At 40.0% G+C, this 23140-nt stretch overlaps 2 protein-coding genes across 2 annotated transcripts in view; one reads left to right on the top strand and one right to left on the bottom strand.

Moving 5' to 3' along the window:
- The window catches only part of CYFIP1 (cytoplasmic FMR1 interacting protein 1), a 228458-nt gene extending 223311 nt beyond the window's left edge, over nt 1-5147 (top strand). The window contains exons 28-30 of the mRNA XM_042783094.1: nt 1374-1612; nt 2150-2297; nt 4983-5147. Of these exons, the coding sequence (XP_042639028.1) occupies nt 1374-1612; nt 2150-2297; nt 4983-5147 (552 nt within the window). The remainder of the gene's footprint in view (nt 1-1373; nt 1613-2149; nt 2298-4982) is intronic.
- Nucleotides 5148-8995: 3848 nt separating this feature from the next.
- The window catches only part of NIPA2 (NIPA magnesium transporter 2), a 42527-nt gene continuing 28382 nt past the window's right edge, over nt 8996-23140 (bottom strand). The window contains exon 5 of the mRNA XM_007956735.2: nt 8996-9627. Within this exon, the coding sequence (XP_007954926.1) occupies nt 8996-9627 (632 nt within the window). The remainder of the gene's footprint in view (nt 9628-23140) is intronic.

Raw genomic sequence — 23140 nt, 5'->3', positions numbered from 1 at the left:
GGATTACGTCTCAATATAAAGAAAACAAAAATCCTCACAACTGGACCAATGAGCAGCATCACAATAAATGGAGAGAAGATTGAGGTTGTAAAAGAATTCAGATTGCTTGGTTCTACAATTGATGCCAATGGAAGCAGCAGTCAGGACATTAGACGACATGTAGCATTGGGAAAGTCAACCGCAAAGGAACTGTATCAAGTTCTGAGGAGCAAGGATGTCTCCTTGAGGACTAAGGTGCGCCTGACACAAGCCATGATATTTCCTATCACCTTGTATGAATGTAAGAGCTGGACAGTGAATAAGGAGGACCAAAGAAGAGTTGATGCTTTTGAGTTAATAGTGCTGGTAAAGAATGCTGAAGGTACCATGGACTGCTAAAAGAACTAACAGATCCTTGGACACGAGGATGGCCAGACTTCGTCTCACCTACTTTGGTCATTGTTGTCAGAGGGGACCATTCCCTCGAAAAGGATGTCATGCTTGGTAAGGTAGAGGGTCGACAAAGGAGGGGAAGGCCTTCAACGAGATGGATTGACACAGTGGGTGCAACAATGGGCTTAGGTATAGCAAGGATCATGGAGCTGGTGCAGGATCGGGTGGTGTTTCGTTCTGCTGTGCATGGGGTCGCTGAGTTGGAAACGGCTCAACAGCACCTAACAACCACCACCTAAGACATGCATAGTAAGTACGTGGCAGTTACTGTCATTGCCACCCAAAGAAGGCTTTTCACAGGCATTGGGTGTTTCTAAAATAGGAGGAAGTGTGTCAGGAAAGAATCCTGTTAATCCCTATCAACTTATAGATCCAGGTTTTCTCAACCTCACCCTGGTTCCATTTTGTACTAATTTCTTGTGAGAGGCTGTGCTATTCATTGTAGGATATTGAGCAGCATCCCTGCTAAAAGTCAGGAGCACCTCCTCCTACAGTTTTGATGTGGGGAAATCTCTAGATACTGCCCAGTATCCACTGTTGTTGTTATGTGCCGTTGAGTCGGACCCAACTCATAGCGACTCCTCCTTGGGTTTCCAAGGCAGTATCACTACGGAAGTAGATTGCTGCATCTTCCTTCTGAGGAGTGGCTGGTGAGTTTGAACCATCAGCCTTCTGGTTAGCAGTCAAGTGCCTTAGGCACTACGCTACCAGAGCTCCCCAGTATCCACTAGGTGTCAAAAATTGCTCCTAGTTAAGATCACCTGCACTGGACAGTTTCCCTTGACTGTGAAATATACTTAGTTTTGTAAGATACATAGGTCACTGGTTATTTTGTTGATTTCTTCTATAAATTGAGATTGTTTCCCATTAAGTCATAAACAAAGCAATAGTAGCACTTCACCTTCCTGTCATAACTTTTACTCCACTTTTCCTTTCTGCAGCAAATTGCAATAGCAAGAGAAGGGGACTTGCTGACAAAAGAGCGCCTCTGCTGTGGCTTGTCTATGTTTGAAGTCATCCTGACACGGGTTCGGACCTTTCTGGATGACCCCATCTGGCGTGGGCCTCTTCCTAGCAATGGAGTCATGCATGTAGATGAGTGTGTTGAGTTTCATAGGCTTTGGAGTGCCATGCAGTTTGTCTACTGCATTCCTGTGGGAACACATGAGTTTACGGTTGAGTAAGTATATGCTTAGTCTTACACTTTGGAGCAGGATAAAGTTCCAGTGGAGGCAGAGACACTGCTGGAGTTTGGAGGAGTTGCACAAGTACAGAAGACTGCATTCCTCTAGAAATGGATCAAAAACATACTAAGCTGGCCTGGCTTTTTTTTAATATCATTTAAGTAGGATTTCTTACTTGATGCCAAAGAGGTGACTCGGGGCCCGATTTTAGGGGTACTTTGAACCCATTGAAATTGTATGCATAGTAGAGGTATATTTTTATGGGGAGAAGTCATCCCTAGCTTCATGAAGTCATTCTTCATGGACAGACTAGGATTTGGAAAAGGTTAGGAAAGAGTATGTCAGAGGAACCCAAGAAAGGTGTTTAGCAGGAAGTGGAAAAATCACCTGTTGCTCAGCATTCTCTTTGTGACCCATGCCCAGCTCACTGTGGGTAATGATGCAGATGAATTGGTTAATGATATCTGGAGAAAGATTCATAAAAGACTTCATAATTTTTTTATTGATCTTCCATTTCTCTATTCTTGTTTTAGGCAGTGTTTTGGTGATGGGCTCCACTGGGCTGGCTGTATGATCATTGTACTTCTTGGACAACAGAGACGCTTTGCTGTACTGGATTTCTGCTACCATCTACTTAAAGTCCAGAAACATGATGGCAAAGATGAGATTATTAAAAACGTGGTAGGTGGAAGAAAACCTTGTGTGGAAGTTTCACAAAAGCATACTTTTTATTTATTAACAACTTTTATCCCAGGTAATAAAGTATTGCCAACTTAAGTGTTCTTTTCATTCCATAAATGAATCTAAACATAATTGGGAAGTAGATGTGCCTAGTGGTTGTAATACTTATTGTCCCATTTTTTTTTTTTTAAGGTACATGACCCTCTCACACTTCTAATCATCTTACTTTCCCTTCTGCCCTGTATCTCCTAAGATTAGTTTGGATCCACCTGCATAACCCACAATATGCTCATTATTTTAAGGTCCATAACCTTAATCAGGGAGCTCTGGTGCCATAGTGCGTAAGGCATTTGACTGCTAACCAGAAGGCTGGTGGTTCAAACCCACCAGCCACTCCTTGGAAGGAAGACTGGGCAATATACTTCCATAGTGATACTGTTTCCATGAGTCAGATCCGACTCGACAGCAGTGTTTTAGTTTTTTAACCTTAATCACATCTGATCTGTTTAGCTACATAAGGTGCCATATTCTCATATTCTAGGGATTAGGACATGGACATCGTTGGAGCCATTCTACCTCCTTCACTTGTCATATTTTCTGTTTCCTTGGCTCTCGGCTGAAATTAGCACTTTCTTCACATAGATCTCTCATTCACTCCAGCTGTGTCTAACCTATTGTAGTGTTACAAATTTCTACAATCTTGGATTACTTCTAAAAGTTTGATTTGGTTCTTCAGATCTGGATAGTGGTTGTGTGCTGTTGATCCTAAATCATAGCAATCCTATCTAGGACCACTCAATAGGATTTTCTAGGGTGAAATCTTCATGGGAGCAGATCACCAGGTCTTTTCTCCCATGGAGCCACTGGTGAATTCAAACCACCAACCTTTTTGTTAGTAATTAAGAGCTTAACCGTTGCACCACCAGAGCTCCTTTCAGGTCTGGGTAGTAATTTATAATTTTTCGTTCTTTGCTGAATTTTTTAAGTTTCTTTACACATTTTGTATTTTCAATACAATTCTAGTATCTAAAGGTGCAATGTGTAGAATCTGTTTACAGTGAACAGTTTGGCTTTTGGTCCTAGTTCCTGAGATTAACACCACACCTGAGGCTAGTGAGTGGGGACTCACTAGCTAATGAGGAACCTGGGGGCCTGATGCTACTTAACCCTTAGAAGGCATGACGTAATCTATCATGGCCACATGGTGAGGCCAACAGAGGCCTCTTAAGACAGAGCTTCTAGGGTGGGAGTGAACTCATGGATGAGTAATCATGTCCCCTGAGCAAATGAAAGCTCTGCAGGGAGACCTCACCCTGCACCTTGCCCTTTGTGTTTGTATCCTTTCTCTGCTAAAAATAGCCCTTTCTTTGCAGTTTGTAAGTTGTGTCAGTGAATCAAAACTAGCTAAGGAACAAATAAGGGCAGGCACCCACTGATGCAGCCTGGGCAAATAGGGATCAGGACTTTGAACTGGTTCATACTGATTTGACTTCCTGGTAAGAATTTTCATTTCCACCCCACATATATACTCAATCAGAATCTACACTGTATACTTAAGAACCACCTGGGGATCTTTTATATCTGGGATGGAAATAAATAACCAGAATGAACTGGTTTAAAGTCCTGGTGGAGATGAGAGAAGGGCTGCATAGAGTAGCTGTGGGGTAGACTGACCAGGGAAGGGAAACTGATTTTTTTATAGATATAATTGGTACGTAGACTGGGATTTATTATCCACACCCTTGACATCACAAATGGATGACATGAGTTTCCCTGGACTAGTATGGCACTGATTTGCAGAAGGCCTTGTTGGTGTTTTTATGTGTTATGTGAATTGAACCCGACTCATAAAGACCCCTCTTTGGGTTTCCAAGGCAGTATCACTACAGAAGTAGAACCTTCCTTCCGAGGAGTGGCTGGTGGGTTAGGGTTAGGCCTTAAGAGTATCTTATTCCTAATCTGAAATGTTAGATTTTTGTTTTTTATTTGTAAAGTCTTATTTGATTGAACTTGCTGTTTTCCTTCCAAGATTTACATTGGTTTCTGGTTACCTCCAGGGGTGTTAACAACCTGGGACCCTTTTAGCTTAATTAGCGGATTCTGGCTTCATGGGGTAGTCTCCAGGTGTAGTCCAGTTTGCTTACGGTCCCTGCTCAGTCTCCTCACCCCATTGCTGCTGTTAGTATCTACCCTAGAGGAAGCCCTGGCTTCTGCTTTACTTCCTGCATAGGCAGGCCCAGCAGTGTTTTGTTGTTGTTTTCTGTATGTTATTTATCCAGATCTATTATTGCAAGAGGTTCTGTCAAAGCATCCTTTCCATAAAAATTCCAAACTTGTAAGATTTGAATTATGTTAATGTCCAGTGACCTAATCTTCAATTTTGTATTCACAACTTTTCACATACCCACCAGATCCAACCTACTGTGACCACCAACCCTATTAGCAGAGTAGTTTCCAAGGCTATACATCTTTACAGAAACAGACTGTCACCTCTTTCTCCCATGGGGTACCTGGTGAGTTTGAACCACCACCCTTTCAGTTGGCAGCTGAGTGCTTAACCATTATGCCATGAGGGTTCTTTTAGTACACAGTAGATTATTAATATCTGTTAGTATCTTGAAACCTACAAATAAATGTTTATATTCAACAATGCACAAGTTTAAAATGAACACATTCTGATTGTAGCCTTTGAAGAAGATGGTGGAAAGAATTCGCAAGTTCCAGATTCTAAATGATGAAATTATCAGTATCTTGGACAAGTACCTCAAGTCAGGAGATGGGGAAAACACACCTGTGGAGCACGTGCGCTGCTTCCAGCCCCCCATCCACCAGTCTTTGGCCAGCAGCTGAGTGACACTCATGCCCCTTGTTTAAGGCTCCCAGTACCAACTGGATGTAATATAACAAGCATGTTTCTTTCCATGAACAATTCAGTGAGCTACTTAAGGACTGTTTTTCATATCTGCCTGTTAAAGGGGGTGCTTTTCCATCTAAAAGCTTAATTTCGTAAGATTGACTTATTTTTCTAGACTAAAATTGTCTGTGCTTTTAGTAATTAGTAAGTGAGAAAACTGGTTGCTGATTGTTGCCATTAGTGTTAAAAATTTTTTTCTATGGATTGTGCAAACAGCTATTGATATCAGAAAGTGCTGCTGAGTTCATTCAGTTACTTTAGGAAAGGATCAGTTAATGTTTAGAGAGACTTAAACTCTTAATATTTAAACAAGACACTTCCTACCATCTATCCTAACTGTAATAAAATCCTTAACTAGAATTAGAATTAAAATTAATGATTAATTATTTTGCTTTCATTTAGGGATTTTTCTGATGGCCTTTTATGAATAATCTTTTCTAAGTCCTGATTTTTCTGCTGCCCTAAGTCTAGTTGTAACAAAATATAATTTGTGAGGCATAATTTAAAGGTTATAAAAATAAAACCAATGAAACCTATTTGTTTGTTCATTTACTATAATCCCAGGCACCCTTGCCTGGGTGAGGTACTTTTCTCTACTAGAATTTACAGATTAGGCCTGGAGAGTCTTAGATGGGAGAAGATCATTACACCATCTGGAAACCTTCACCTGCACACACATTTTTATAACTTCACACTTAGGTTTCCTGGGGGATGAAATGAAAACCATGCCAATGAAAATTAAAAAGCTAAATTTAGACAACAGCTGTACTGGGTTTTCCTTAGTGTGAAACTGAGTTCAGCAGTGTGAGGAGACTGGCCGAAGATGGTGCATACAACAGGGACTGTACACGGTAGGCAGCCTTTTCTAACTGCCCCTGCTGTCCTTCCCAACTGTTGGGTGAAGAACTGTTCACGCAGCTGGAGTTTTGATGTTCTCTGCTCCTGAAAGCAATGTGGTCCATTTGAGTCATGTAACTAGGTAAGCATTGAGAAAGCCAAAGCCAGATTTTAAAATATTCAACACCAAGTGTCTAAAAATTCTAATTGAAAGATAAAAGCATGCCAGTATACTGTGAGTGTATAATAGAGATTAATACAAAACTCACTGCCATCGAGTCAATACCAACTCATAGTGATCCCCATTGGGTTTCCGAGGTGGTAAATCATACAGAAGTAGATTGCCCCATTATCATTCCCTGGGGCAGCTGGTGGGTTTGAATTGAACTGCCAACCTTCTGGTTAGTAGTCAAATGCCTTGGGCACTGTGGCTCCTCAGATTAATACGAAGCAGACACTGTTTTAGCTAAATTCATCTCATTCTTAATAGGGCAGACATTGTACATTATTTGGAGTATTATGACCTTCAGCAATCCTAAATTTTTTATACAGATGATGCTTTCCTATATAGTGTAGGAGTAACTTTCACATGCCTTTTGGAAATTTAACCCTAAAGTCCAGATGCATCATGCATGGTATAGAAAATGAAGTACGTGAATTATTCCGAGGTGCTGTGGTGGTACAGTGGTTAAAAAAATAAATATTCAGCTGCCAACCCAAAGGTGAGCAGTTTGAACCCACCACCTGCTCTTTGGGAGACAGATGAGGCAGTCTGCTTCTTCAAAGATTGACAGCTTTGGAAATCCTATGAGACAGTTCCACTCTGTCCTTTAGGGTCACTATGAGTCAGAACTGATTTGATGGCAGTATTTTTTTTTTTTTTAATATTAATCTCAAATTACACAAAGTACACTAGAACTGTTCTTTATAAAATGTTGCTTTTGATGATAATGGGAATGTATAACCTTGGATCCAGCATTCTGCTAGAGATGAAAACAAAAAAGCAACTGCCGTCAAGTCCAACCCTACGAACTATACTGCATAGGTTTTTCAAGGCTTTGACCTTTGATTTTCAGACCCTTCTATGGTGCTTCTGTGTGCATATGAACTGCAAACCTTTCAGTTAGTAGTCAAGGACTTTAACTGTTTTTGTTTGTTTGGGCCACACAGGGACTCCTGAGGTTGAGAGATGGTACTGGTGCTCACTCTATACTATACTGGAAGTATAGAATATGATTTTTAAAAACTAATGACAGTTGGATCATATTTTATAAGATTTAATTATAAGCCAAATAAAATGTAGTAAACACTTACATACAATTTCAAGTGCTACAGAATGTTTAAATAGTTAAGAATATTAGTATTAATTAACCTGTGCATTCATAATGGGGGTGATATCACTACCAAAGGAGTGAAAATAATTGGTTCTTTCTTACACTTAGGTATAAAGCACAGATACAGTGCATAAGCAGATATCCAGTATACTTGTAGTATTAAAATTACATGGAAGGAGGTAATTAGGGGGGAAAAAAATCCAAAAAGAATTACAGGGGACAACAGTAAATAAATTGAGAAAAACAGAAATTACTTCATGAAATGTACACTAAGTGACGACAGCTGCCCCTGGTAAAGTCAATGGCAAGATGTAAGGACGATGTCTGAGGCTGTACACGCCTGTCTAAGCCTCTACCACCTCTGTTCAATGAAGCTCTCAGAGCCTGAGCAAGGGCAAACTCCAAATGTTGGCCCACTGACAACTGTGAGGCCCTGGACAAGGAAAGAATGGTGCAGATTGAAGCCCATGTTCTGCCTACTACACAGGTAGACACTGTGCTCCCAATACATTTATTTTTTTTAAGGCCAATTAATGACTACAAGTTGAAAGGTTTCAAAGGTGGATTACACTTTTTTTTTTTTTTTTTTGGCATATGTATGAAGTTTTCCAGAAATACTTTTTTTTTAAAGACCGAAATATTATGGTACAAACTCTTATGCAAAATAAAAAGTACTTGGTACAAAGAAACCATATTTTCCAAACATTATGTCCCAAGCATTTAGACTTAGAAAATAACATTTTTTCAATTTATCTTTTTATTATAAATTAAATTTAAGGAATAATCCTAGTCTTCTGTCTTCAACTCCCAGGGTTGTTAAAAGGTGTAAATGACATATAAGTCATGAAAATATATGGAAAAGTGCAAGAGCTGATGTAAAATTATTAATCTTCCAGACATCTTAAGATTAAAGTAACTGAAAACTAAAATGGGCAGACTCCAAGAGCCCACCCCCAAAAAATGCAAGGTATAGCTAATTTAACAAAACTCATCTAAATCCAATAAATGTATAATGGAAATCTTACGTATGGTAATTAAGTCACAGCCTGAAAAGTATTTTCTGAGGTGATTTCCTAACCATTTTTTGTGGTCTAGAATGTTCCCTCATTTACTAATGTATGATTCCTTTAAACTAACAATTAAAAATTAAAATAATTCAAACAGGAGTCCCTTTTATAGGTAAGGTAAACCACAGAGTAATGTATTGTGATGATTTTGTTATTTTTTAAATCAAAAAAACCTATAATGGTTAGGACTTGACAGAGTGGAGCGACAAAGGTACACTTCAGACTTTATCACCAATGGAAAAATAAAACATTTTTATAGATGTAAAATTTTCATGAGTGCATTTTTTTGGTGAATGAATTAAACTTTAAAATGCTGCTACAATAATACAGTTGTTACCAGAAACAGAAACTAGCCATGTACTGAGGTCACTGTAGTAAGCTACGATCTTATAGACATAAGAAAATTTCTTGGTCCAAATCAGTGAAACCTTAAAAAAGATTGTCTTTAGAGAACATTATTTGAGGACAGTGCTTTTTTCAGACCAATTCTGATACTCAAATTTACTTTATAACAGAATTTAGGTTAACCCTTAAATTGTATCTTTCCTAAAAAGCTATCAGATTTCCATTTCTTCGGGAAGTATTTTCACCAGTGTGTTGTTCAGTTCCACAGGTTAAGGTTTCTTCATTATTAAGAATTTCATACATATTAGAAAGATTACCATTCACTGCTTTTTCGTCCTTCCGAAAAGACACTGGCAGACTTGCTAGACTAAAATTGACATCTTTAAAAGCATGCAACAAGAATATTCCCACAATGATTGTAAAGAAGCCACTCAAAGTACCAATAACGTCATCAGCAGGCATGTCTTGCCACTCCTTAAAGAGAATAGCTGAACATGTTAAAACTGATGTTGTAAAGAATACATAATATATTGGAGTCACAATTGAAGTGTTGAATATATCCAGGGCCCTATTTAAGTAATTAATCTGTGTGCTTACACAGACTATGAGGCTCAGCAACAGAATCCAGGCCAGGGGATGCCGCAGGACAGGCTTTCCCATAAACAGCTCTTTAATGGTAATGCCCAGGCCTTTCACACAGGAGACAGAAAATGCTCCGATTATAGAGCAGATTGTTAAGTACACAAGGATGTTCGTCTGTCCATGGCGAGGTCCCACCACAAAGATTAATATCAAGGACACAATGACCACAAGTGTTGCAAAGACCATAAAACCTGGAGAAGGAAAAGAAAAGTTGTATTTAATCAAAGGTTTTAAGTACTAAGAAAAACTGAAAGTCCAAAATAAGACAGAAACTCTGTATGAAGGAGAAAAGGTATAATCCTAAGATAAAAATCAGCTTTCCCTAGATCTCTGCCCTGGAAAGAAGCACACCCACAAACCAGAAGCATATAGATGCCTATCACAATCACAAATTGTGATACCACTAATATTTTTAAGTAGCACGTTATGCCTTATGATAATTACAAAAGAAAACTGTATTAGGCTAATATGCAATCTATGTTCTGGAGTATACTGGAGCTCACCACCTCCCAATCATTTCAATGGTTTAACTCCCAAGGCAAGGGGACATGTGCAATCATAACAGGGGCATGAACTTAAAAAAAAAAAAAAAAAATCCAAACTCACTGCTGTCAAGTCGGATCTGATTTACAGTGACCCCTCCTTGGATTTCCCAGGTAGTATCACTACGGAAGTAGATTGCCCAATCTTCCTTCCGAGGAGTGGCTGGTGGGTTTGAACCAATAGCCTTAAGTCAAATAAATGCCTTAGGTACTACACCACCAGAGCTCTGTTGTTGTTGTTGTTATTTGCCATCAACCAGAGCTCTAGGAGAGGATAATCCATATTTAACAATATATAGGTGCTTAATATAAAACTTAGGTGCTCTGGTAGCGTAGTGCCTAAAGGCACTTGACTGCTAACCAGAAGGCTGGCGGTTCAAGCCCACCAGCCACTCCTTGGAAGGAAGATGGGGCAATCTACTTCCATAGTGATGCTGCCTTGGAAACCCAAGGAGGGGTCGCTATAAGTTGGGCCCGACTCGATGGCATACAACAACAACAACAATATAAAACTTAGGAGCTCTGGTAGCTTAGTGCCTTAAGGCACTTGACTGCTAACCAGAAGGCTGACGGTTCAAACCCATCAGCCACTGCTCAGAAGGAAGGTTGGGCAATCTACTTCCATAGTGATGCAGCCTCGGAAACCCAAGGAGGGGTCGCTATGAGTCGGGTCCGACTCGATGGCACATAACAATATAAAACTTGTTGCCATTGAGTTGATTACAATTCATAAATATAGGAGTTTTAAGTTTGTCCTAAAAGTAGATTTTTAAAAAATAATTAAAAACAGCTGCTGAGATTACAGCAGCAAGGGTGGAGACAAGATGGCATCATGCTAATACACTGCCTAATCCCTCTAAAATAGAGACCCAAAAAAACTGAGTCAAACAGATAAAAATAATGATACTGGAACTCTGAGCATCAAATCAGAGGAAAAAGAATTAGACTGAGCAATGACTGGAAAAGGAGACGAGAGGGCAGCATCTAAGACTTGTCAAAGCGTGGCCATTTGGAGAGACAAAAGACATCATACATGGACAAGGAAGGCAAGAAGAAAAAATGTCATGGGATCCACACTGTGATAGACACACAGTGTGGACAGATCTGGAGGTGTATCTGCAGGATACACGCTGCATCTGGGACAGGAAAGTGCATGGAAACGGGCCAGATTTCTAATGGCACAGGCAACCGCAGAATGAAGAGGCAGCCACAGAAGGGGAATGAAATAACTCACCACTAGTGAACACTAGTCATTTCACCACGTGATAGGGAAGGCCTGTGGGGTAGCAGTTGGAGGGGCTAGGCTAGGGTCACCTCTCACTTGACTGAGTGTGGGCAGGAGCTGGATAATCAGCTATGTGTCCATGGACCCAAGATCCTTGTGCTGAGATCATGGTAGAGAGATCAGAACCAAGGGATTGGCATAAGACAGAGAAGCCTTCAGGGAGGAGGCTTGCTGGCAGAGTGGGGTGCCTCCCTGGGCACTGTTAGCAGCGCTGGAAGAGCTTTGTAATACTTCCTCAAGCAGGGCGGAGGCCAGGCCAAAATGCCAAAGGCAGGCCATGGCTGAGGGGAGGCTGTCCTGATCAAAGAATTATATCCTGAGTATCCCTGAACCTGAGTTATAACCTGCTGCTTTCCAAATGAACCCCATAATTGTAAGTATCATCTGTGAGTTCTGTGTGGCCACTACAACGAGTTATCAAACTAGCAGAGAAGTACAGAGTGCTGTGAGGGGGTGGATGGTGTTAGAAATGGTAAAAAGTCTGACTTCTGCCTCATAGCAACCAGTCTTGGGTGGTTGATATTCTGGATTCTGTTTCCCTCTCAAGAAGTTACAGGATGACGATGATGCCACCCTCATGCTTTTGTTGCAGCCACCCAGGGACTATTGTATAGCAGACCAAAAAAATTAGAATCCTACATCAGCAGTGATAGCTTCGAAAGCAACTAGATTCACAGCACAAAACCTTCATAAGCTTTCATAAACAGTGTCTTTGGAAGTGGAAGTGAAGGTGAGACTAAAAACAGGAGACCCTCGCTGAAAGTGCACGTAAAAGCAAGGGGCCCAGGTCCCTGCCCAGCCTAAATGTCTGGGAAGACAGCCCTACACTGGCAGGATCCATATTAAATGGAGTTGGTGTAAAGTACACCTTCATGATGCTAAGACTTTATTCCCCACTCAATTTCCAGAATGTTGTATCCAGGCAGAATATTTGAAGCTTCTCATCTTCAGATTAGACCAGCCCTATTTTGAAAGATAAAAAGGCAGCCAAGGATCATCAGGTGGTTGAGCAAAGAACATAGCTAGCAAGGAAGAGAGAAGCCAAAATAAACTGAAGAGAGCAACAGCTTTGTTCTTCTCTATGTAGGGAGAAGACATCATGAAGATAAATTATCTCCCCCAAAAGTAAGAAAATCTATCATTAATATTCTCAATTTCATGAAATGATGAAATACCAGACTAACCTTACACCCAAAACAACCATAAATGATGGATAAACTACAAAAACAGTAGAAAAAGCCCCCAAAAGAAAAAGCCTCACATTTCTGTGAGGACATCCAAGGGCAATCAAAGCAGCCAGAACTAAAGAGGATAAAACCTAGAGTAAAGGGAAGTCTCTGGTGGTGAGCCCAACAATGTTCTCTGCTTTCCCTCAGGGCAAGTTCCAGTTATAGAGCAGGAGCAAGGCAAGGCATAATGGCCAGCAGAAAATGGTGGCCTGGACTTGTGAAAATTTTAATGGATTGGGTGAAAAAATTAGAAATTAATGGGCCAAAATCCCAAAAAGGAAGGAATTGCAGGTAAGTGAGCCCAAAATTCAAGGTGCAATTTCCCTGAAGGTGTTTGTGGGCACATAAGTTGCACAAGGCAAGGTCAATGGAACCAAGGGAAAAGGGTGGTTAGGAGGCTAACAAGATGAACAGATTTCAGCTGTGGTGTGGTCATTAAAGGTTATGTGTTAACCTGGCTGGGCCTGGTTGAATGGCTGGGCAGATGGATGCAGTTATTCCCCATGATGAGATTGGCAATCAATTCCATGGTAGAATCTACTACTACAGCAGCTGAGTAGCTGCTGCTTTAGGGATGTGGTCTGCTTGAGTATCTAAGCAGCAGCTTTTGGGAAGGTCTCTAACTCTTGGCATGCTTGAATCCTGTCTGTAGCCTAGTCTTCATTCAGCAGCCTGCCATGCTCTGCCAATCTTGGGACTTTTGATGTACTTAAATCAATGGCCTGCTGTGGAGTTTGGTAATACTGGTACTGTGCCATTTTACTTGTTGACCTTGCGTTTTTTAGCCTCAGCAGCCAACAGCTGCCTGAGTGAAGATACCTCTAGCTCTAGTGGGCTGGGAGCAAGAAGCAGAGCTGAAACCCAGGTCGAGGAGGGGCTTTCACCCAGCCCCTAGAGCCTAGTACTTTGAACTTGGACTTCTAGCCTCCAAAACTGTAAGAGAATAAACTCCCATCTGTTAAAACCACCCATGTGTGGTATTTTCTGTTAGAGTGACATGAAGTAATCAAATGTGGTATTGAGAAAACAGATGTTGGAGTTTACAGTTAATTGAGGTAGAGGGGTCCAGGTAAACATCTCATGTTATTAGTAGACAGCCAAAAGGGCTATAATAAAGAATAAGGGAAACTGTAAAAAAGCCAGCTTGAACAAAGCTTGAAACTCACCTTTCACCTGGTTAAATGTGATTTCCTGTACTCTTATCTACCTGCCAGAAGAAATTAAAATCTCTTTGAAAGAAGAAAACATTACCTGGCACTTTATAACATATTATGTGCAGCATTCAATCAAACATGCCAAAAGAATAATGCCTATATTAATAAAAAAAAAGATCTGAAATTAACATCCTACCTTGACAACTCCAAGAACTAGTAAGAGAAGAGCAAACTAAGCCTAAACCTACCAGGAAAAAAGGAAGTAATAAAAGATTACAGAAAAAATAAAATAGAAAACAAACAATAGAGAATCAATAAAACCAGAAATCAGTTCTTTGGAAAGATCATTAAATCTGAGAAACCTACAGCTATACTGATAAAGATGCAAATAACCAAAATTTCAAAATAAGATGGGACCAGACAGAAATAAACAGAATCATGACAGAAATTATGAAAAATATATTAAAAAAACTAGATAACCTAGAAGAAATGAACAAATATTTTCACACACAACCTACCCAAACTGACTTAAGAGGAAAAAAAAGTCTCAAAAGACTGAGAATAAGTGAAAAGACTGAATCAGTGATCAAAAAATCTCCCAACAAAAAAGAAGTCCACATCAGATAGTTCCAATGGGAATTCTACCCAACATTTAGAGAAGAACTGACATCAATACTATTTAAACTCTGTCAAAAAACAGAGAAGTATTACCTAATTCATTCTATGAAGTAAACATAACCCCGATAGCAAAACCAGACAAAGATACAAGGAAACAGAACTATAAGCCAGTATCTCTTAGGAATATAGATGTAAAAATCCTGAACATTAGCAAACTAAATCCAACAGCATATTAAAAGTCATTCAACATGACCAAGTGGGAGTTAGTGCAGGAAGGCAAGGATGGTTCAACATTATAGAATCAATCAACATAATACACCACATCAGCAGAATGAAGAGAAAGAATCACATAATCATCTCTCTGAATGCAGAAAAAGCATTTGATAAAATCCAACACCCTTTCTTCAGGAAAACCCTCAAGAAGACTGGAATAGAAGGAAAATTCCTCAAAAAGATTCAGGGCATATATGAAAAGCCAACAGCTAACATTATACTTAATGGAGAAGGACTAAGAGCTTTCCCTGGAAACAGGGAAAAAGACAAAGGTGCCCACTCTCACCACATCTATTTAATATCATATCAGAAGTCCTAACCACAGCAAAAAGAAAATAAAACAACTGAAATGTATCCAGATTGGAAAAGGAAAGTAAAAGTATCTCTATTCACAAATGGTATGATTATATATAGAAATGTTATTATCTATAGAAAATCCCAAAGAATCCACAAGAGAACTTGTACAGTTAATAGAGGAATTTAGCAAAGTATCAGGGTACAAGGTCAACATACATAAATCAGCCGGGTCTCTATACAATAGCAATGACCAATCTGAAAGGAAAATCAGGGAAACAATTCCACCTAAGAGAATAAAATACCTAGCAATAAATCTAACCAGGAACGTAAAGGACTTATGCAATGAAAACTATAAAATACTGCTGAAAGAGATTAAAGATGACTTAATAAATGGGTTGGAAAACAGTATTATTAAGATGCTAATACTATCAAAAGTGATACAATGCAATCCTGGTCAAAATTCCAACATCCTTCTTACAGAAAAACAATCCTCAACTTTATATGGAATGGCAAGAGAACCCGAATAGTTACAACCATGTTGAAAGAGAAGAACAAAGTAGGAGCATTCACACTCTTGATTTCAAAAGATACTATTGAGCTAACAGCCTGGTTCTGGTATAACAACACATAGACCAACAGGAAAAAAAAAAAAAATGAGAGTCCTGAAATAAAACCACACACATCTATGGTCAACTGATTTTTGACAAGGGTGCTAAGTTCACTCAATGGGGAAAGAGGAGTCTCTTCAATAAATGTGTGTGGGAAATTGGATTTCCACATGCAGAAAAATGAAACCAATCCTTGCCATACAATATACACAAAAATAAATTCAAAATGGGTTAAGGATCTAAATACGCAAATTAAAATAACAAAAGTCTTAGAAGAATAAGCAGGGCCAACACTGCTAGGCCTAGCTTTCAACAACGGATTATCTAGTATGAATAACAAAAGCACAAACGGCAAAAGACAGAAATAAATATATTGGAGTTCATAAAAATTTAAAGGCTTTTGTTCATCAAAAGACTACCAAAAAAGTCAAAGGACAAGCTATCGACTGGGAGAATATCTTTAGAAACCACTTCTCTCTCAAAAACAAAAACCAAAAAAAAACATAAAACTTTAACAACTTAACAAAAAGACAAACCCAATCATAAAATGGGCAAAGAATTTGAATAGACATTTTACATAAGAGGACATTCAAATGGCCAACAAACACAAAAAGATACTCAGTACCTTAGGTATCAGAAAAATACAAACGAGACACCATTTCACACCCACTATATATATATATATAAAATACCAAACCAAACCAAACCCACTGCCAATGAGTCAGATCTGACTCATAGGGACCCCTCCTTGGGTTTCCGAGGGGTATTACTATGGAAGTAGATTGCCCAGTCTTCCTTCTGCAGAGTGGTTGGTGGGTTTGAACCACCAGCCTCCTGGTTAGCAGTCAAATGCCTTAGGCACTACGCCACCAGAGCTCCTCTTGTGAAGATTTTTGTTTTATGTTGAGATGCAATCCATACTGAAGTCTGTAGTCTTTGATCTTCATCGATAAGTGCTAAAAGTCTTCTTCAATATTGGCAAGCAAGGTTGTGTCATCTGCGTATCTTCCTACAAACCTGATGCTATAATGATCTTCATATAAGCTGGCTTTTCCAATTTGTTCAGCATACAGATTGAATAAGTATGGTAAAATGATACAACCTTGACGCACACCTTTCCTGATATTAAACCATGCAGTATCCCCTTGTTCTGTTCTAACAACTGTCTCTTGGTCTACGTACAGGTTCCTCATGAGCACAATTAAGTGTTCTGGAATTCCTATTCTTCCATTGTTTAGCTGGAAGCTATGAGAGTGAATTCAATTCCAGGCCTAAAGGGTGAGTAGGAGCCACAGTCTTGAGGGTTTCATCAGTCTCTATTAGACTAGTAAGCCTGGTCTTTTTTAGGATTTTGAGTTTTGTTCCACATTTTTCTCCCACTCTATCCAAGATCTCCTACTGTGTTCTGAGTGGCTGTGGCAGCAGGACAGCATCTAGCTCTTCTGGTTTCAGTCATGTAGACTGAGGTTTGTGTGGTCCACTAGTCCCTCTGGAATAATTGATTGCATGCCTCTTTGGTTTTCTTCAATTTTCTTTGCTCCGCATGAGGAGAGATGGCTACTTGAAAGCTTTTAGACCATAATCACTGTTCTGGTTACCTAGTGCCGTTCTGACAAGAATATATAACGCAAATGGACAGCTTGAACAAACAGGAGTTTATTCTTACAATTTTGAGACTTTAAGTCCAAGTTCAAAGTGCTAGTCTCTAGGAGCTGGGTGAAAGCCCCTCAACCTTGGGGTTCAGCTCTGCCTCCTGCTCCCAGCTCACTGGAGCTAGAGGCTTTCCTTCACTCAGACAGTTGCTGGCTGCTGAAACTGACAAGCCCAAGGCTGACAAGTAAAAAGGCACAGTCCTGATGTTACCAAACCACATGACAGGCCATTAACTCAAGTACATTGAAAGTCCCAAGGTCAGCAGAGCATGGCACGCTGCTAAACGACAACATGGCTACATGCAGGGTTCAAGCATGCCATAAGCTAGAGACCATTCCTAAAGATGCTTATATATGGGAAGCAGACCACATACCCAAAGCAGCTACTCAGCTGCTTGTGGTAGATACCACCATGGAGTTGACTACCAGTATCATCATGGGAAATAACAACCACTAGCTGCCCAGCTGTCTAGCCACTCAGGCAGGCCCAACCAAGCTGACATACAACTACTATCACAGTCCCTACTCCCTTTCCTGTCTTTGAAATGACCTTTTGCTTTCATCATGTATGATGTTCTTGATGTCATCTCACAACTCATCTGGTTTTCAGTCACTGCTGTTCAGTGCATCAAATCTATTCTTCAGATGGTATATAAATTCAGGTGGGATATACTCAAGGCCATATTTTGGCTCATGCTGATTGGTTTTCATTTTCTTCAGCTTCAAGTTAAATTTGCATATGAGCAATTGATGGTCTGACCCGCAGTTGGCACCTGGCCTTGTTCTGACATGAATCTGTGCTTCTCCACTGCCTTTTTCCACAGATGTAGTCCATTCAGTTCCATCTGGCGAGGTACAGGTGTGCAGTTGCCACTTATGTCCTTTTAAAAAGGTATTTGCAATGAAGAAGTCAATGGTCATCCAAAATTCTACCATGTGATCGCTGGTGTCATTTCTAACACCAAGGCCATATTTTCCAACTATAGATGCTTCTTCCTTGTTTCCAACTTTCACATTTCAATTACCAGTAATTAAGAATACATGTTAGTTGCATGTCTGGTCAATTTCAGACTGCAAAAACTGGTTAAAAATCATGAATTTCTGCATTGTTTGCTTTCAAAGTTGGCGCATAAATTTGAGTAACAGAAGTATTAATTGGTCTTCCTTGTAAACATATGGATAATATCCTGTCACTGACAGCTCTGTGCTTCAATGCTATAATGTACTTCAGGACAGATCTTCAAATATTTTTTGACTATAAATGTGAGGCCATTCCTCTTTGTAATTGCCCACATAACAGACCATATGGCTGCCTGGTTCAAAATAGCCAAAACCATTCCATTTCACCTCACTAATGACTAGGATGTCGATCTTTCTATGTTCCATTTCATTTTTGACAATTTCCAAAATTCCAAGATTTACACTCCATACATTCCAACTTACAATTATTAATGGATGTTTGCAGCTGTTTCTTCTCATTTTGAGTCACGGCACATCAGCAAATCACCATCCAGAAAGTTTTACTCCATCCACATCATTAACATAGATTCTGCTTTGAGGAGGCAGCTCATCTTCTGGTACTATATTAGATAGTGTTTCTGTCCTATCCATAAGGTTTTCAGTAGCCATTTTTCCCCCACACGATGACTTGCTACATTCTTCTTCCTAGTCTATTTTAGTCTGGAAGCTCTGCTGAAACCTGTCCACCATGGGTGGCCCTGCTGGTATTTGAAATACAAAGTGACAGATGAGTGGTAGAGAACTCCCGTACCATACCCAAAAACCCACTGCCACTGAGTCACTTCTGACTTATAGCAATCCCCACTGGGTTTCCAAGGCTGTAAATCTTTACAGAAGTAGATTGCCACATCTTCCTCCCATGGAGCAGCTGGTGGGTTTAAATCACTGACCTTCTGGTTAGCCACCAAATACCCTACCTAGCATGCCATGAGAACTACCATATTACCCAGCAATTCCATTCCTAGGTCTATACTTAAAAGACTTGAAAACAGAATCTTACAAAGAGACACGTACACAATGTTCACTGCAGCAATAATCACAATAGCTAAAAGGTGGAAGCAACTTAAATGCCAATCAACAGATGAATAGATAAACAAAATGTGGTAAATAATACAATGAAATACTATTCAGCCAGTAGGTTAAATGAAGTCTTGATTCATGCTACAGTATGGATGGAGCTTGAATGCATTATGCTGAGTGATTGCTGAATGATTCAAGTCAATCACAAAAGGAGAAATATTATATGACCTCACCTATAAAAAGATCAAATTTTATTAGTGGTTAATAGGGTGCTTGACCAATTTCTCTCAGAAAGATCAGGACATTGCTGGTCCTCATGAGGCAGAGATTAAAAATGTTCCAAATGTCCAAACTATCACGCCACTCTATCATTTCAGACATTAATTCCTCTTCCTCTCAGTAATCTCCTCCTGTCTTTGGGTTCTATATTTTGCTGTAACATCTCACAGAACTCACAGACACCTAAGGGATCATCTCACATAGTGGTGGTGGCGGTGGAAGCTAGGAGGCTGGCAGGCCTGCAAGTCTCAAGTCTGTAAGGGTCTGGAAGATCCTCCCAATTCTCAGGGCTTGATAAACTAAATCAGATCAGGTAACAGGACAGTTGCTGTCTCAAATCCAGGGGTGAGATGACAATGAGCCAAAATGCAGAACTGGGGGCAAGAGAGCGAGCATACATTCCTAGAAGATTCCTATATACACCTTAAGGAAGCTAAAGGTGGTGATTTCAGTTAGTCCCTCCAGCAAGGTGGAACTCAAGATATATCCTGAACCTGTTTTGGTTACGTTGTACTGCTTCAAAAATACCCCAAGTGGATAACTTTAACAATCAGGAGTTAAAAGCAGCTACTCAGTTGCTCACTGCAAATTCTACCACGGAGCTGATTGCGAGTCATTATAGGGAATAACTATTACCAGCTACCCAGCCAAGTTGACACACAACCTTAACTACCACACCACCCTGAACAGGCATGGACAACAGGATTTACAATACGTCACAAAATGGAGGACAATGGTTAGAAGGGCCACATCAAACAATTCACCACATAGGAGTTGGGGGGGGAAGGGTTAACAGTGATGGAAAAGACTCTTTGATTAATGGTAAGGCTGAACAGGTGATTATTATAATTGCTGTAAGTTTTACACCTGTAAAAAGTTGAATTGACAAAAGCTAAGTGACAAATATGTGTACAACAATAACCCAAAAAAAGAGCACAACTAAACACCTCTTGGGATTTGGTTGCTTTAGGGTCATGTTTTCATGAGACATCCAAGTTAATTGGCCTAATAACGTGTTTAGTGCTTCTGTTCTACCTTCTACTTCACTACATAGTTTTGGGGGTTTTTCTTAAAAGCTTGCAAGTGGCCATCCAAGGTACAACAATTGTTCTCTATTCACCTGGAGCAACAAAGGAAGAAAGAGAGTCAGGAACAGAAAGAGGATATGGAATGTGTGGCTAACTGCCTCATGAACAACTGCCTCCTTTGCTGTGAGACCAGAAAAACTAGATGGTACCCAGCTACCAATACTGAACATTTCAATCAAAGGGTCTATAGTAGAATCCTAATCAAAAGAGGGAAAGTGCAGAACATAATTTGAAATTCTCATGGACTCTGGACTTTCTGGAACCATGGAGGGTGAATGAAAACCTGAAACAACTACCCTGACATAATCTCTAAATCTTAAACCAAAAATATCCCCTGAAGTGATCTCAGAACAATAGTTTAGCTTAACTACTAAAAAAGGTAAGCCTTGAGCATTATCCTCTTTTAAGAACAATTTATATGGGATCAAACTGACAACAGCAACTTGAAAGATCAGATTGGAACCTTACAGGAGCAGTGAGGTTATGTTAATGAGGGAAGAACAACTCAGAAAAGCAGGGTGAAAATGGTTGTACAACTTAAAGAATGGAATCAATGTCACTAAATTTTACACACACACAGATACTGCTGTATTGGTGTGTTTTGCTGTGTATTATTTTCAGCAACACTAACAAATAAAATTTAGAAGGGATAAAAAAGAAAGAAATGCTCACACATAAACTAAATGACTGAAAAAGTAAAAACAGACCCAGAAATAATCCTGATTTTTACATTATACAAAGATGTTAAAACAAAACAAAAAAAGCAAAAGCAAGCTCTTAGAATGGAAAATAGTAGAAATAAAAACTCAGTAGTAGGGTTGGAAGCTAAAACTTAGTAAATGACAAAGAAGGCAGAGCAGAAAGACAAACTGTTAAAAACATGAGGAAGGAAGGCAAGATGGCGGACTAGGTAGAAGGGCTGCAAAGACCCTCTTCAACAAAGAAAAGGGAAACCAATTGACACAGACACAGAAGATAATCTTGGACCCCTGAGCCTTGAAGGGAAGTATACAGAAGTAGACTAAACCCCAACTAGCAGAAGAATTTGCCTGAAAATACCAAAAAAGGAGACATACGGAGCTGCAGTCTGGCAGGGACCTGAGCACCCCTAACGACACAAACGACTTGGACATTCCCGAATGGTTGCAGGACCTAAAAATTAACCTAAAAATCACCCTGCTATCCAGTGACTGCATGGACTGTGCACAGTGGCTGGGGAACAAACGGAGAAGGTGAAGAGAAAGGTGGGCTGAGCTGTGGACTTTTGCCGGTCCGGAGGTTGCCGCCATTTTGTAGGTTTAAAAAGCAGCTTGACTATTTTGGATATTTAAAGAGACAGCGCTCTTGCAGATTCCTGTGGTGACAGGACTTAAGAATTAACCTAAAAATCACCCTGCTAGCCAGGGACTGCACGGACTGTGCACGGTGGCTGGGGAACAAACAGAGAAGGTGAAGAGAAAGGTGGGCTGAGCTGTGGACTTTTGCTGGTGCGGAGGTCGCCACCATTTTGAAGGTTTAAAAAGTGGCTTGACTATTTTGGATATTTAAAGAGACAGTGCTCTCACAGATTTCTGGGGCTTAAGATCACGTTCTGCTTTCCAGCAACCCAAACTTGCAGACACTCGGGGCCTGCAAGACTGAAAAGGTACAACATTCGTCTTGTTACTACATCCTGCACCTGCTTGGTGAACAAAGGTGTGGCCATCCCCACCCCCACCTACCTTCTGGGCCCACAAGAACTCCATCACAGTCTGTGTGCTCAGATGGAGCCTGGGTGCCCTACGCAGTAAACCGATATTTTCTTTTTTTTTTTATCCTTTTCACTTTCTTTTTCCCAGTGATTAGTTTGCTTGTATTTGTCCGTTTCAAACCAACTAATATTATTAATACCTTAGTCCTTTTTATTATTATTCTTAATCTTCCCCTACCAGATCCTAGTTTTCAACAGTTTTCTTTTCCCTGTGCCTGGTTGAAATTCTGCCCCTCCCAATTTAAGGGGTTTTTCGTTTGTTTGTTTCTTTTTTGTTTACTTTTTTTCTTTTCCCCGTTTTTTTTCTTCTCGTGACTAACCCCATTCCTTGTTTTTCGTTTTGTAATCTTCCTATTTTTTTCTTCATTTATTATTCCCCTTCCCTATTTTTTTTTTTTCCTTCTTAATGCCCTATCCCCAGATATTGCATATTTGCTTGTTTTTTCTTCTTTTTTCCCCCTTTTCTCTGTTTTTGGCTATTATTCATGTGTGATTACATGGTGTGTTTTTCGTCCATGGGCTTTTAGTTTTTTGATGGTTATTCAATTACAATTTGTGTCCAAATGAGTGGGAGACAACAACAGTCCCCATAAGACACAACTGCACCCATACCTCCTGCGACTTCACTTACTGAGCGAGACTGACTTCTTCCTTCTCCGCCAACAGGCCCACAATAAAAAAACACTGAGAAAAGCCTGAACCACTCTTGGCTGCTCTTCACAAACAGTTAACAGAGATCTAAACACAACAACGTCACGATGCCCCGGAAACAACAGACCATCACAGTCCAAACGAAGCAGCAGGATAAAGTAGTAGAAACAAGGGAGCAGGATACAGACCCAGAACACATCCCTGAGGAAGAAGCAGCATTGGAACTCTCTGATAAGGA

This window comes from Orycteropus afer, unplaced genomic scaffold, assembly GCF_000298275.1.
Source record: "Orycteropus afer afer isolate SDZICR_OR568_19922 unplaced genomic scaffold, OryAfe1.0 scaffold00656, whole genome shotgun sequence".
Lineage (NCBI taxonomy): Eukaryota > Metazoa > Chordata > Mammalia > Tubulidentata > Orycteropodidae > Orycteropus > Orycteropus afer.
This window is presented reverse-complemented; position numbering and strand designations above follow the sequence as displayed.